This window comes from Aethalodelphis obliquidens, unplaced genomic scaffold (assembly GCF_003676395.1).
Source record: "Aethalodelphis obliquidens isolate GAN/ISIS:26980383/991018 unplaced genomic scaffold, ASM367639v1 scaffold25, whole genome shotgun sequence".
Lineage (NCBI taxonomy): Eukaryota > Metazoa > Chordata > Mammalia > Artiodactyla > Delphinidae > Aethalodelphis > Aethalodelphis obliquidens.
The window spans coordinates 32,289,955-32,303,161 of NW_020837969.1; the positions used below are offsets into that span (position 1 = coordinate 32,289,955).

At 54.4% G+C, this 13,207-nt stretch overlaps 1 protein-coding gene across 1 annotated transcript in view; it reads right to left on the reverse strand.

The window, feature by feature from the left end:
- Positions 1-13,207, reverse strand: part of ANK1 (ankyrin 1) — a 126,054-nt gene that overhangs the window by 83,773 nt on the left and 29,074 nt on the right. The window contains exon 2 of the mRNA XM_027122906.1: positions 6,666-6,767. Within this exon, the coding sequence (XP_026978707.1) occupies positions 6,666-6,767 (102 nt within the window). The remainder of the gene's footprint in view (positions 1-6,665; positions 6,768-13,207) is intronic.

A 13,207-nucleotide genomic window follows, 5' to 3' on the forward strand; every position in this document is an offset into this window, starting at 1 on the left:
TGGACCTAGAGATTCTCATACTAAGTGAAGTAAGCCAGACAGAGAAAGACAAATACCATATGATATCACTTATATGTGGAATCTAAAAAAAAAAAAAGATACAAATGAACTCACTTACAAAACAGAAATAGGCTCACAGATATAGAAGACAAACTTATGGTTACCAAAGCAGAAGGGAGGGAGGGATAAATTAGGAGTTTGGGATTAAAATATACACACTACTGTATACAAAAGAGCTAACCACCAAGGACCTACTGTATAGCACAGGGAACTATACTCAATATCTTATAATAAACTATCATGGGAGAGAGTGTAAAAAAAGAATATATATATGTATAACTAAATCACTTTGCTGTACACCTGAAACAAACACAACATTGTAAATCAACTATATTTCAATAAAAACTTATAAATAAATAAATAAATTTTTAAAACTCAAAAAGAAAAAGTGGTAGTGCTTAGATGGAGTTCCTACATGGGCTAAGCGTCAAATAAATAAGGCTTCATCATTAGTGGTTACAGCAGACTGGAGAGCTACTGACTGATTTTATGAGCACCTACTATGTGCAAGGCAGAATCCTGACAAGGAGCGTGGAATAAAGCAAAGTCCTCTCCCTTCGAGGTGCCTCCACTGTAGCAGGGAAGACAGACAGTAAGACACAGACGCATAGCAAGTCAGGCAACAGTAAGTACCATGGAGAAGAATAAGACAGGCTAAGGGGATGGAGGCTGCCTGGGATGCTCCAGAAAACCCTTCTAACGCTTTGCCTTATGCCAGCGCTGCAGACAGGGCTTCTCCTGTTGGAGTGAAATTTCCTTTATTCCTATCAGGAAGGCCAGTGAGCCAGGGTTTGTGAGCGTCATAAGAACAGAGCAGAAACCTAAAGTAGTGAGGCTTTTCGCCCCTGGAGTTAGAGCTGGCCGTTCCCAGTGGAGCCCCATGTAGACCGGGCAATTCTAGGAATTCGGGAGAACAGAGGCTCTTGACTTGCGGGCCTCTCGTTCTCTTTTTATTGGGCTAACTGCTAAGCACGTAAGGTCGATGAGTGCATCCCAGAAAGTATGTTTTTTCTTGCTATGGCCGCCATAATAAAATATTTTAATTTGATGTAAGTAATCTAGCAATAATTCTGGAAATTGGACACACGAGGCTGCTGTTAGTGTGTGTCTAATTACGGAGCCATTTATTCAAGCCAGTATCGACCATATGACACGTCGTGTGCTGGGTGTTGAGGGGCAGAGGCAGCCATGGGCTTCGCCACCAGGTCGCTTAGCATCTACTACGACAGATAAGACGACTTTGCTATGCTCTACGGTCGGACACGGCTGAGCTGTGAGGGGATCGGAGTGACGACAGCGGACATTGCTTCAGGCCCTGCGGACAACTGTGTCTTCACAATGGCTTTTGAGCTGAGACATGACCCAACCAGCCCACCGCCATGTGCGAGAATGACACGGTCCCAGGCTGAGTCAGGGCCCCTGGCCCCCAGATGCCCTGTGCCGTGTGTGCTGAGACCACCACAGCCGGGGTGACAACCCTGTGAGCCTGGCAGGGGCAAGTCCCTGGGCTTCGCTCCCAACCTTCTCCCCCCCATTCAGAGCCCCCTCGGGATTCTGCCTGGTCCCCTGCCTCAGCTTCCCCCCCAAGTCTCCCCGCTTCTGTCCCTGTGCCCTAAGTCGATTCTCCACACAGCAGCCAGGGCGATCTCTTAAATACCTAAGTTAGATGGAGTACCTCCCAGAGGCGTCCCATCGCCCTTGAAGCAAAATCCAAACCCTCACTGAGGCCCGAAAGCCCTTCAAGATTCCGCGCTGGCAATGCCTCCCACCCCCCCGCCTACCATGCCTCCTTTCCATCCTTCCACTGCAGCCACACTGTTCTTGTTCTTCCCCAAACAAACCAAGCTCACCCCTGCCCCAGGACCTTAGCACATCCCCTCCTCCAGGAACACTCACCTCCAGAAAGCACATGGTTCTCCCTTACCTCTTTTTAAATCATCCCCTTAGAGAGGCCTGCCTTAACTACCCTCTAGATGAGGCCCCCTTCCCTCCCTCCTTCGTGGGATGTCTCATTAGCTGATGTTATGTATGTTCCTTTTCTTGCTAACCCTCTGTCTCCTTCACCAGCGATAAATGTCACGAGGGCACAGACTTTGTCTCTTTTGTCTATCTTGCTCAGTGCCTGATACCTGGCACAAACAAGATGTTTAATAAATACGTGTGAAATGAGCCCCACGAAGACACTGGGGGATTAGATTCAACACACCTCTCGGCCCTGTTCTCATGCGCCGACGCCAGTGTTCCCCTTCCTTGAGTGCTGAGTAGCTTCCAAATATCTCTCTCTGGGTTGGACCTCTTATCTGAGTCCCAGGCTCAAATACAGCAATTGCTTACTGTGTATTTCACTGGATTCCTCAAAGCCTCCCTAAGAGGATGCCCGCCCAGCCCTGCACACACCGAGGCTGCTCCCGCTTCTTCTGTCCGTGAGCAGTGCCAGCCTCCACGGCCCGCACAAGCCAGACACCCTTCAGCAGGGTCCCTGGAAGCCTCCTTCCCCGCTCCCAGCCCCTTCCAACTCATCCATCCCCATGGCCACGACCCTGACCCAGGCCCCCGACGCGTCTCTCCTGCACTACTGCTGTCATCTTATAACCCAGGGGTCCCCCCACCCCTGGGCACGGAGCACTACTGGTTCACGGCCTATTAGGAACTGGGCTGCACAGACGCTCCCTGTCGCTCGCATTACCACCTGAACCGCCATCCGTGGAAAAACTGTCTTCCACGAAACCGGTCCCTGGTGCCCAAAAGGTGGGGGACCGCTGTTATAACTGGCTTCCCTGTATCCACCTGTGGGCCCTTCCACCTGTCATGCTCACAGTGGCCACCTGCGGCCTCATCACTCCTGTGCTTGAATCTGTGGTCGCTCCCCTCGGCTCTTAGGATAAAGAGCAGAATCCTTAACCGGGTCTCCAAGTCGGGTGGATGCTCTACCAGGACACACGGATGCAGCTGTGCAGGTGGGCAAAGGCTGAAATCCCTCCACCCTTCTCGGTCAGTCCCCCACTCCTGCCGTTCTTGTCCCTCCCCAAGGCCCTTCTCCTCACTCGGCAACCAGAGGGTCAACGTGGGGCTCGGCAGGAAACGGTGGCGCACACGTGCCCACACTCGCGATGCACACACACAGGGCTCGGGCCCTGGGGCACGCTGACCCAGTTGTTGGCCGCTGTTGACCATTGCCCCTGCCCCTCGGGTCCAGCACAGCCCTGAGGTCACCTCTCCGGCCTCATCTGGTCCCTGTTCTCTCCGCCTGCAGCCGTTCTGGCTGCCACTAAACTCTCCAGGCTTTTCTCTGCCTCTGGAATGTTCTTCCCTCCCCTCCCTCATTAACCCCATCTCACCCCTCAGCTCAGTATCTCCTGTTCTAGGAGTCTTCTCTGACCTCCAGCCCTACCCCACATCTTTCTTACACATTCTCCTAACACCCCTGCCTTTCCTCATGGCTCCTAACAGTTTGGTCTGCAGACCCATCTGCGTGACTATCTGATTTAACGGCTCTCACAGCCAGTAGACTATAGTTCAGAGACGATGAGGATGATGGCTTTTTTCTTCTTTTAACCACTAATTTCCTAAAGCCCAGCTCTACACGTGAGGAGGTATCCAGGGAGACACTGGCTACCCAGGTCTGAAGGCGGAAAAATGCTTGGATCAATGAAAGACGCGGGTATTCATGGAAAGATACTGGCGTAGGCACATGTAGACATGTGTCCTTGCGTGTGGACTTGTTCTTTTCTATAACTATAATCATGGTGATCAAAATCAGTAGACATAATCTATGCAATAAGAAAGCTGCCCTGAATATTCAGATGTCTCTTAAATAAGCCTCTTTTCACGCTACTTAGCGTTATTATTTCTGAGGATGGCAAACAACTCCCATTCTTTCCACGAGACACACTCTTTGAAAGCGTGTTGCTTATATAAGCATCAGCATTTGCCGTATTACTGCTCTCATGGTCCGCTGGCTCCAAAGATTCAAGCAAAAGCAAATTCTCAAGCCACGACCCCAGGACAAGAGCCTGTTTTTATCTTCTCAAAACAGCGAACGCGCGCTTTAAAAAGAAGAAGCTCTCATCCCATAAGGAGGACGGGTCTGTGCGCATCACAGGGCAAGGGCGTTGCCCGGATGGTGTGCTGAGGTTCACCGAGGTTCAAGTTCTGGCCCCGCTGCGCCCCACCATTCAGTCCTCTCCCCCCTCCCCCGCCCAACGCACTCCACTCAGAGCAAAAGCCGAATCACCCGTCAACAACAGAAGGAGGTTCCAGCGATGCTGGCACTCCTGGGCGGGTCTGCAGCTCTGCCCCTGCGGCAGCACAAGACAAAGAGCAGCGGGGCCCAGATCTGGGGGAGGGCGTGAAGGAGCCGCGGGGCTAAACCAGTAGGAGGGGCTGTGCACCACGGGGAGCCCTCCTTTCACACACCCGCCCCCCACATCATTTCCTCGCCTGCAGCAGTTAGCAGTTTCCTCTGGCGCTAAGCCCATCGTAAAGCGTGTCCATGAAGTGCAAATATTGCCTCACGCTCGTGGAGCCTGAGATGAACCGAGGAGGTGCCTTAGAGGAGCAACGGCAGAGGGACAGGCCACCCACACGCCGGGGCCTCACCACCAGCAGCCCGATCAGGACCGAGCCCCTCCCGGTGTCATCAGAATCTTCCAATTTCACACGGAAAATCAGCTCTGGCTCAGCTATTAGGGACATGCAGTTGCCCCCACTTCTGCTAAGTGGCTCCTTTGAGAGCTGGCGTCTTAACCCTTGGAAGGCCTCTGAGGGGCTGGTGCGTCTCAAGGGGGCGCACTGCGGACACTCAGCTGGGTTTCTGGGCCTGAACAAAGGAAGGCAGAACTCGCATCCCTGCCGCCCAGAGATGCATCCGCGGGTGTCCCCACGGGGCTGGGGGGTGGTTGGCGACACCGCAAGGACAACTCACACAGCCCCTCTCCTGAGCCCTCTGACCTCAGGACTCTCCCGTGGCCCCCAGACTTCGCTCCTATTGTCTCTCCCCATGAAAGCAACGGGTCCAGAGTGTCAACCTCTCCAAAGGCGACCTTTAGGGCTGTACGTTTACTTAGAATCACCTCGAATGTCCTCAGGCCTGTGGATGCGCGCAGGCTGGGATATTTGGGTGGAGGGATGACAGAAGGGGGCTTTGCTTCTCCCCATCTAGTTTGCACCCCCAAGTCTGTCCACACGCCTGTCTCCCCTCTGAAGTTCACGGCCATGGTTGCTCCTTCGTATCACACACCTACTTGTTCCCCATCACACCACCACCCCCGCCCCATCCTCTCTGATCTTCCAGCTGTGGATTTAGACCAACTGGATCCAAAAGGAGTCTTGGCACAGGGTATTGTACACCTTAAGTAGGATGAGGGCCAGGAAAGTGAGGCTGAGGGGCCGGGGCCAGAGGCACGCCGCCAGCGGAAAAGTTAAGCTGCATTCCTGGTATTTCCCCTGCTGGCTTGTAAAAGTCATCCAGTCCAGCACAACACGGATGGACCCTGAGGACACCGTGCTCCGTGAAATAAGCCAGTTACTAAAGACATACACTGCATGAGTCCACTGTTATGCGTGAGGTACCTGGAGCAATCAGATTCCTAGAGGCAGACAGGAGGTTGGTGGTCTCCAGGGGCTGGAGAGGAGGGAAGGGCGAGCTGCTGTTTAATGGGTGCAGAGTCTCAGTTTTATGAGATGAAAAGAGCCCTGGGGATGGAGTGTGGTGACATCCATGGATGTACTTAAGGCCAGTGAACTGTACACTTACAAACGCTTAAGATGGTCGATTCTATGTTATGTGCTTTTCATCACAATTAAGAACAATTTTTTTAATGGTTAAGATGATTTTTTAAGAAGTCACAATTGGTAACTTTCTTCTCAATCAGAAACGGAATCAGCTGTGTACGTGAACAACTGGCAGAAACAAACAAACACAACAAAAGTCATCCATCCACGGCCCTAGCCACACCCCTGTCCTCCTCCTTGGGAGTAAGATGCTCTCTATTCAGTCAGTGCCTAGATTTCTGGCCCCAAACCTGACTCTCTGTCTTCCGATCCATCCCGCACACTTTCAGTCCCCTCCCCCTCTCCAAACCAAGCCCTGTCACTCAGCACCAGAAACATCCAGAGAAGCCCTTTCAGCCGCACTAGTTCTCAGTCTCTGTCAGCATAGGACAGAGCAAGTCCTCAGCACTGTTTCCTTCTCAGCCCAGCAGCACACCCACAAAGCCCGCTGGTGGACAAAGGAGATGAATGTCACCACTGACACAGCATCCTTCAAAGGCCCTTCCTCCAGCCCACTTTCAAAGGCCACAAATTTTAAGACTGAGCAGGGACCAGCCGGAGACTTCTAAGGGGAGAGGCGGCAGGGGATGGAGCCGGGTGCAGCCCACACTGTTCGGGCACCAGCGCTTCTCTATGGGGCCCTGGGCCGCTGCAGGGCCACAAACTCCCGCCCTGCTGAAGGTTAGGGCCTTCAGCGGGCGGGAGCCCCGAGGGATGTTTGAGGCCACTGGGAAAAGGTGAACAGAGGCAGATTCAAGCCTTCAGGAAAGGGCACCAGGCAAGAGCCGCTCTTCAGAGACTACATGCCTGCCTGCACCCTGCATCTCACTTACCTGATTACAGGTGTTAATGTCTACCCCATTCCGCAGGTGGTCCAAAGCTTTGTCCAAGTTACCTGATCTTGCTGCCCTCAGAAAGCTGGTAGCAGCATCGGCCTGTGAGGAGAAAGAGAAGCTGTGAGTGGGTCTGTGTGACAAAGATCTCACGATCCATTCAAGCCCAGAGCTGTGAAAAAGGGCCAAGGTCACGGCGGCAGCCAGCACACCCTCCTGTTCAGGTGCCCACCATGGTCCCCAGGCGCGTACGGGCCTGGAGCCCCTGGACAGACTGCTCTCCGCCCACGTGCGGGGCAGCCTTTAGAGCTCAGCCTCCCTTCCTGTTGGTGTTTTTATGAGCAAGCGATCTTGGCTAGGACCCGGGAGGGGCCGGCCTTCGAGAGGGTTCCCATTCCACCAGTGACCGCTCAGCAGGCCTGGCGTCTCACTGCCTCGATGCCTCCACAGGCTCCGCCCTCCTCCTGAGGAGCCCAAAGCGCACTGCCCGGCCCCACCCACTGAGTCACAGCTGGAGGGACCACAGGAACCACACGCAAGCTCTTCGGTGCTATTCTGTGGTTTTGTTTTTAAGTAAACAGCGCGTAGCCCTTACTACGTGCCCAGAACCATTATCGGCACTTGACATATAATACGTATCAACACACACACACACAGATGCATTTCGTCATTTAAAATATCCCCAAGAGGTAAGTACTATTGCCGTCCCTATTTTACAGATGAGGGAACGGAGGCCCAGAGAGCCCAAGTGACTTGTGCAGGTTCACACAGCAGGGAAGAGGCACAGCAGGCGGTCTGGCTCTGCCACCTGAGCTGGCAGGTGCCCCTCGCCAGTTTTCCTGAATGACAGTAAAGCACTTGGGGTCTGTATGCTGAGGCTCAGACACCTACAGGCACATCCAGACCCTGCCCAGGACATTGGTTTGTATTAGAGATGAATGAGAGCTGGGGGAATGGAAGACAACTGCAGGGGCTCCGAGCAGCTCCCCTGCGTCTAGGGGGGCCCTACAGTCTGCAGGTACCTCTGCTCCTGTGTTCTTATCTGTAAGCCAGGGAGGGAGGGGGACAAGGCCTGGCTGTGAAGCTGAAAGGAAATATTATACATGACTATAATTATTACATCAGCACAAGCGCGGAGCACGGTGCTCGCACACGGTGTGCACTCTGGGTGAGTTTAACAGGTGAGAACTGTCAGGTGACAAGCCACGTGTGAAGTGGGGGGAGGTTGGGGTTGGGGGGCTTATGCCGTTCCTCCAGAAGATCCACCCAGGGGTGCTCTGTCTGCTTCCACGCTCCCCTCCTCCAAGAACGTGCTGTAGTGGGCTGAACCGTGGACCCCCAAGATACGCCTGCACCCTAACCCCTGGAGCCTCTGCATGTGACCTTACTTGCAAAAAGCGTCTTCGCAGATGTAATTATGTTATGGGTCTTGAGATGAGATTGTCCTAGATTACCTAGGTTGGCCCTAAATCCAGTGATAAGTGTCCTTACAAAAGACAGAAGAACACAGTCACACACACACACACACACACACACACACACACACGCACACACACACACACACACACACACGAGAGGTCAGAGTGAAGCGGCCACGAGCCAAGGAAGCTGGCAAGCAGCAGAAGCTAGAAGCTAGAAGCGGTCAAGAGCAGTCTGCCCTGGAGCCTCCGGAGGGAGCGTGGCTCTGCTAACACCCTGACTCAGACCTCTGGCCTCCGGACTGTGAGAGAAGATACTTCTCCCGTTTTAAGCCACCAGGTTTGTGGTACCCTGTTAGAGCAGTCACAGGGATGACGGTCCCTAAACATGTTAGATTCAAAGTCTACAGCCGACAATCTCAGCGTCCTACAATGAAACCAAAGCAGGCCTGCACACCTTCACCAATTAAACAGTTAATCCAGGGCAGGAAAGATTCTCCGGCCTTACAGATCTTCACACCGGAGGGCTGCCCCGTGCCCCCGTCCCTGCCACCTCAGGCGAGGATTAATCTGTTGGTTCCTCATGAGCTGGATTCCCAGAAAAATCAGGCTCAAGGTTCAGTCCCTCTGAAAATGTCTGTCTGTGCCTGCTGGTTCAGAAAGCCTGTCTGGACTCAGCTGTCTGGAAAAAAATATAGTACATTATTTCCCCAAAATGAGAGTATTAGAGAGAGACACATCTCCCACTTGTCCAAACCACAATCATAGGATGTGGGATGAAAACCTAAGCATGGTGGATACAAATAGAGGTAACACCAACTAAGGACACTGTCACTATTCAAAGCATTGAATCTAGGAAGCAAAGGAGAATATTTATGACAGACAGACAAGCAGATACACGGAGGGCTGGCGAAGCCCAATCTGGATGAGGTGAAGAAGGCTCAATAGTTTCTGTTGTGTCTAATTGAACCATGAAATTATAATACTAATATCAATCAGTTCTATCTTTCAATCCTGATCACAACCCGTGAGGCAGGTGTAATTATTATGTCCATTTTAGAGGTGACAAAACTGAGGTCTGGAGAGGTTAATAACACGCCCAAGTTCTGTGTTAGTTAACACTCAGGGATTCAGCCCAGGACTCCCTGAATCAAGCCAAAACCTGCCTACTGCCCTTGACCCCGAGGTGCATTCTCAGCGATTTCAAACCTGAGGGTGACCGGAAACCCATGACAGGTGTAGGGGCTGGGAGGGCCCCCATGCCTTTCCCAATTAAACAGTGAATCTATGGCAGAGAAAGGGTCCCTGGCAGGTCCCGGCTCTGACCCTGACCTGCTGCGTTGAGGCCAAGACAGGCCTCTAGGAAGGAATCATCCAGTCCCAGGCCTTCCCTTTCCTGATGATAAAACTGATGGTAAAAATAAAGTGACCGGCTAAGGTCACCTAGACAGTTAGAGGTGAAGTTCAATTGCTAAGGCTTTTTCATTTTCTTTTCAGTCTTCTCTGGGCATAGAGTCGTCAGGACCCAGGTAGGATCCTCAGGGTATCTTACAGGTGGATTATAGGTAATAACGGTGTCATTCCACTGTGTACCCCCCAGTTTTAATTCTACAACTTATTTCCTGAGGTCCTGTTTCAAGTCCAGAATCCTGCTAGGGCAAAGAGAGAGAGTAAAAATCCTGAATATAGGTCTCTGCCCTCGTGACTTGACAAGCAAAGTGATAGAGTTAGAAAGTGATCTATTCCACAGGCATGCAGTGGGCACCTCCTGGGTGCCAGAGAATACTTCAGCTGCAGAGCAAATGGCCCTCTTTGGAATATGAGACCCACTCTTGCCATCTTGTTCTGCTGAATCTCTAACTCAGTTTCCTGCAACTTAATGACCTGTCCTAGGTGCCGTTTCCTGGTGCGTCTAGGAACAGCCTGTAACCCAGTAGGGCAGAAAGAGAGTCAAAAGAATCCAATATGCCCCATTCAGAATATTTACCTGAGTAAATACCAACCAGAAAAACAACAATAATGACAAAATACGAACCAGACTATCTCAGCGCTAGGATAAATTGGACCAGAGTCCCCGGCCCTCCCTGAGCGCCCCGTCCCTGCAGGGCAGCCTCAGAGAGGCCTCTCTGTGTGGAGAGACCAGAGGAGCTAAAGAAAGCCGCTCGTTGCGTCCAGAAAAATCAGTCCACGATGGCCCTGAACCCTGTACCACCACCGAGAGCTGTCACCCCTCTGAGCACCCACGCCAAGGCTGCCCACTTGCGCCTTTGCCCCTTCCTCATCTTGAGCTTTATTTTAACCTAATTTTCCCCTTGAGGAAACTGCCGGCACTGAGGGGAGGAGGGGGTCGCACACATCTCATTGCATACCCCGCCCACATCCCTACAGATTAACCCACGTGATGTCCCCGAACTTCTTTTCACAATGAAACAAGTCACCTTTATAAAGCCCTTCCTATGTGTTAAGCCCTCTGCACCAACGACTTCACTGGCTCCTCCCAATAATCTCCAGAGGCAGGTACTTTCATTGTCTCCTCTTCACAGATGAGGTAAATGGGTCACAGAGACGTTATGCATCTTGTCCGAGGTCACACAGCGAATCCTGGCTGGGCAGGAATCTAAGTAGTGCTTCCTCACTAGCCATGTTCTAGTGCCCAGAGATTCCACTCCAGTTCAGCTCTGGCCGGAGAGAGCCTTCCGCCTCTCAGCACTCAGAAGCTGTGCCCACTTCAGCCCTCGCTTCAGGAGGAAGGAAGCAGAGGGGAAAGGAAGGGAATGGAATTCCTCTTGGGACTCAAGTTCTCATCAGGGCTGCTCGTCAGAAAAGGGAGGTGAACCCTTGGTTACCTGAGATGCCCGACTATTATTAAACTTGCACTTCCTGAGTGGGGCAGATGCGAATATAGCAATAGATAAGTAGCAGAGGGGACTCCAGTGTCCGGGGAGGGAGCGCCGGAAGCAGGGAGCTAAATGTCAGCAAGTCTGCACCCAGGGGCAGGGGAGGCTGCCGAAACACCGGAGCCAGGTGGAGTCTAGGTTTAGACCAGGTGGGAGAACCCAGGGCCTCCTCACGCCTTCTCTGGGGCTTGAGATGGCCTCAGTTTTCCCAGAACAAATCATGACTGACTTTTTCAAGGTCTTCCAGTGCAAAATCTCATCTCAAAAGATGAATGGAAACTGAGCTCTCATTAATTTCTGTAAACAGTGATAAGACAGTATCTCCTTCCCAAAGGGTCTTGCTTGGGCAAAAGGCAGAGTCACTGTCAGAACTCCCAGTAGAGGTTCTGGACCTTTTCCTGAGGGGCTGCAGCACATCCGGAAGACCAAGTACAGCAGGCGGTGTTTGGCCTGTATATGGGAGGTGCCCTTCACATCTGAGAGTGTCTTCACACTCAGCGCCCGGGTGCTCCTTGGAGCCCAGGCCGGGCCTCCAAGAAAGAACAGGCAGTGCCCGCCCGCACACACCTGTGCGGCCCCTGCATTAGGCTACTGACGACAGAGAAACAGAAGTGAACCCTGGGCCCCAGTGTGCGCTTTCATTAGGTTTCTTTCATTTTTCTTTCCAGAAAGTTGTGCTATTAAAGGTGTCACTGAGGAAACGAGATGCGTAAGCCAGACTCCCAGGTCCTCTTATGACCTCTCCGCACAAGTACAAGGCCTTGGGGAAAACCCCGTCCGTTCCTGCGCTCTTCCAGCCTCATGCTGGGAGGCTGGGTGATGCAGGATGTGAGAAAAGCCACAGTGGACCCTGACGTTGGACAGACCTGGCGTGAAGCCCCGCTCCGCCACTTGATGCTGTGCCTCGCACAAGTTCCCAGACCTCAATTCCATTAATAAAATGGGGACGGTGCACAGCTCGCCGGGGGGTCCCCCGGCTCCCTCTCACCCCCATTCATTTCCCGCTGACTCTGGACCTCTGGGCGCTCGTGTTTCTAAGGTCTAGGGCTCAGGCGTGCCGCGGGCGCCCGAGGCGGCCCTTCTCCGGCCAAGGCCAAGGCCGGGGCATCCCCGCAGGTCCGAGTTGGTCCCCGCGAGGGGCGGCCGGTCGCCCCGCACCGCAGAGTCAGCCCCGCGGGACTGTCCTCCAGGCACCTCCGCGCGCCCGCCCGGCCGCCCGGCCACGGGTCCGGCCGCCTCCCGGCACCAGCCCCTCCGCGGCGGCGGCCTCCAGGCCAGAGGAATTTTCCTCTGGATCCCGCTAGAAGCCTCGGCGCCCGCGGACGTGAGGCAACAGTACGGCGGCTGGCGCGCGTCCTCGCCCGCGCCCGCGCCGGGAAAGTTGGTGGCCGGCGCCCGACGAGCCCGCGGCAGGGGGCGCGGCGGCAGGGACCCCGCCCGGCGCGGGCCGGCCTGGCACTCACCGCGGCGTCTGGACCCGACCTGCGCGGTCGCGCTGCCATCGTCCGGCGCCGGCGCGGAAATCCGAGGCCGCGGCCGGCTCCCCTCCCCCGTTATCTGCTCGGCTGCGCGCGGAGCGCCAGCAAGTTAAGCGGCATCAGGCTAAAAATACAGGCGCCCGCCGCTCGCCTCGGCTCGGCTGGGCTCCGGCGCGCGTACCCTGGCGCCCGCCCGCCCGCCAGCCGCTAGTGGGGCCTCTTCATTTCCTCCTCATCCTCGCGTCTGACGCGAAAGGTAACGCGGAGCGATCTCCGGAGACGAGGCCCCTGCGGCCGAGCCCCGCGGCGCGGGCGCGTGGAGGGCCGCGTCCTGCGGCGGCAGGCGGGAGGCGCACACGTCCAGGCGAGGTGAGGAGCTCCACGCTGCATGGCGCTCCCGCCCTGCCTCTTGTCTCCCCGACCGCCCGGGTGAGTGGGCCCCGGGGCCGGCGGAGACGGCCAGGACGAGCTCAGCAGAGGCTATTTATGCCCCATCACCGATCTGCATGTTTCCAGCTCTTGCAGCGTGCCCTGAGATGCCAGCTCATCAGCCTCTTCCAGCTGCTGCCGGGAGCCGCGAGGCGGAGTGAAGCTGAGACGCGGATCTGTTACTACGTCTCCCTCATCCCCCCAGTCTGACGCTGTTTTAGGGAATGTCACCCAAGGCCGGAGGAAGCTCCCAGATTCTGCTCCGGGACCACCCTCACCTTTTCGTGTGGTCATTTCGGGGACAGATGTCAAGAGCATGT